The 1437-nt window shown below is 37.2% G+C and overlaps 1 protein-coding gene across 1 annotated transcript in view; it reads left to right on the top strand.

Moving 5' to 3' along the window:
• Window positions 1–1437, top strand: part of LOC102215071 (NXPE family member 3-like) — a 20320-nt gene that overhangs the window by 17665 nt on the left and 1218 nt on the right. The window contains exons 3-4 of the mRNA XM_013908088.1: window positions 490–782; window positions 921–991. Of these exons, the coding sequence (XP_013763542.1) occupies window positions 490–782; window positions 921–991 (364 nt within the window). The remainder of the gene's footprint in view (window positions 1–489; window positions 783–920; window positions 992–1437) is intronic.

Here is a 1437-nt window from a genome sequence, read left to right on the forward strand (position 1 = left end):
CCCGCCCAGTTATAAACACGGGAACTCAGGGGTTTGGAGTGTGGTGTGTTGTGATGTAAATAAAATGGCTCAAAACACTGATCACTGGACCCGCCGTGCCTTATTCACACCACACTGGCATCATTGCACAGGCTGCCAGTTAGTTTTAGAATTAATTTTCAGATTTTATTATTTGTTTTTAAGGCTTTGCACAGATTAGCACCCTCATAGCTTTCTGATCGCTTAAATTGGTACAATTTCATGATTCTTTTTCTTAACTCTTATCATGTCTCCCTATGTTTTTATTTTTTTAATTATCTTAATTGTACAGCGATTGTGATATAATTGTGATATATAAATACATTTGACTTTGTCATTGTCTTCATGCTTGCATGCATGTAATCTGAATGAATTGCTTACCATCAAAAAGAAAGTCTGTTCTAAAAGGTTGTCGTCATTATACATATTTATGTGATACTGTTTCAACACTCTGATTCTTTGTCCTACCAGGTGATATTGGTTCATCCCAGTGAGGCAGTCACAGAGCTGCGCAGGATGAACAAAGAGGAACCTGACAGGATCTTCTTCAAGAGCCAGTTCCGCTCAGGCTTGTTCACTAGAACGACCACGTGTAACGTATGTATACGTCCAACTGAGCAGCCTGTGTGTAACTACACTGACCTCCATACAGGTGAGCCATGGTTCTGCTACAAGCCAACAAATCTGAGTTGTAATGCCAGGATCAGCAACTACAATGGAGGATATAAAAAAAACCTGACAACTATGGAAAAACTTTTTCAGAGGTGAGCATTATCTGTGGTGTTAAATTTCTGGAGTGACTAAAAATGTATATACTGTGCATAATACATTTAATTTTCTAGTTCAAAAAGATGTTCTTTCCAAATTTTGTGAAGATGTTAATTGTGTATGCTTTCCTTCAGAGGTGTAAATATGAAAGTCTCCATTCCGGCTTCAGGACCAGCCAGCGTCACCATTTTGCCAAAACAGAAAGGTACGCTAACATCTATATCTCCATAATGAAATATTTAAAAAAGGTTGTGATATATATTATAAGCAGTTGGCAGGTCAAACATTAATAAATAAATAAATTAAAACTCCCACAACATTTACTAGCATCTTCTTGATATTGGACACCTATAGGATGTGTCAAGGTTATTTTAAGAGTAAGTGATCAGGAGATCTGGAGAACTTTATTGATGCGTTATTGATAACACTAACAGCTGGGGGTGTTCTTATGAAAGCATAGTTCAAGATGTGGATGAAATTAACTTACCGTAGGGGTCTCTTATAAAATTACAAAGAAACTTCTGGGAATTGGGCAGTGCAGTGAGGTTTACCTCATTAAAATTAGATTGATCTCTCATGTAGAAGGGCAGATCGTTGGAAGCCAATCAATGACTAGTAATGGGAATTGAAAATAGCACAGTGATTCTGCTA

Source organism: Pundamilia nyererei, unplaced genomic scaffold (assembly GCF_000239375.1).
Source record: "Pundamilia nyererei isolate P.nyererei 1_Seehausen unplaced genomic scaffold, PunNye1.0 scaffold01099, whole genome shotgun sequence".
NCBI lineage: Eukaryota > Metazoa > Chordata > Actinopteri > Cichliformes > Cichlidae > Pundamilia > Pundamilia nyererei.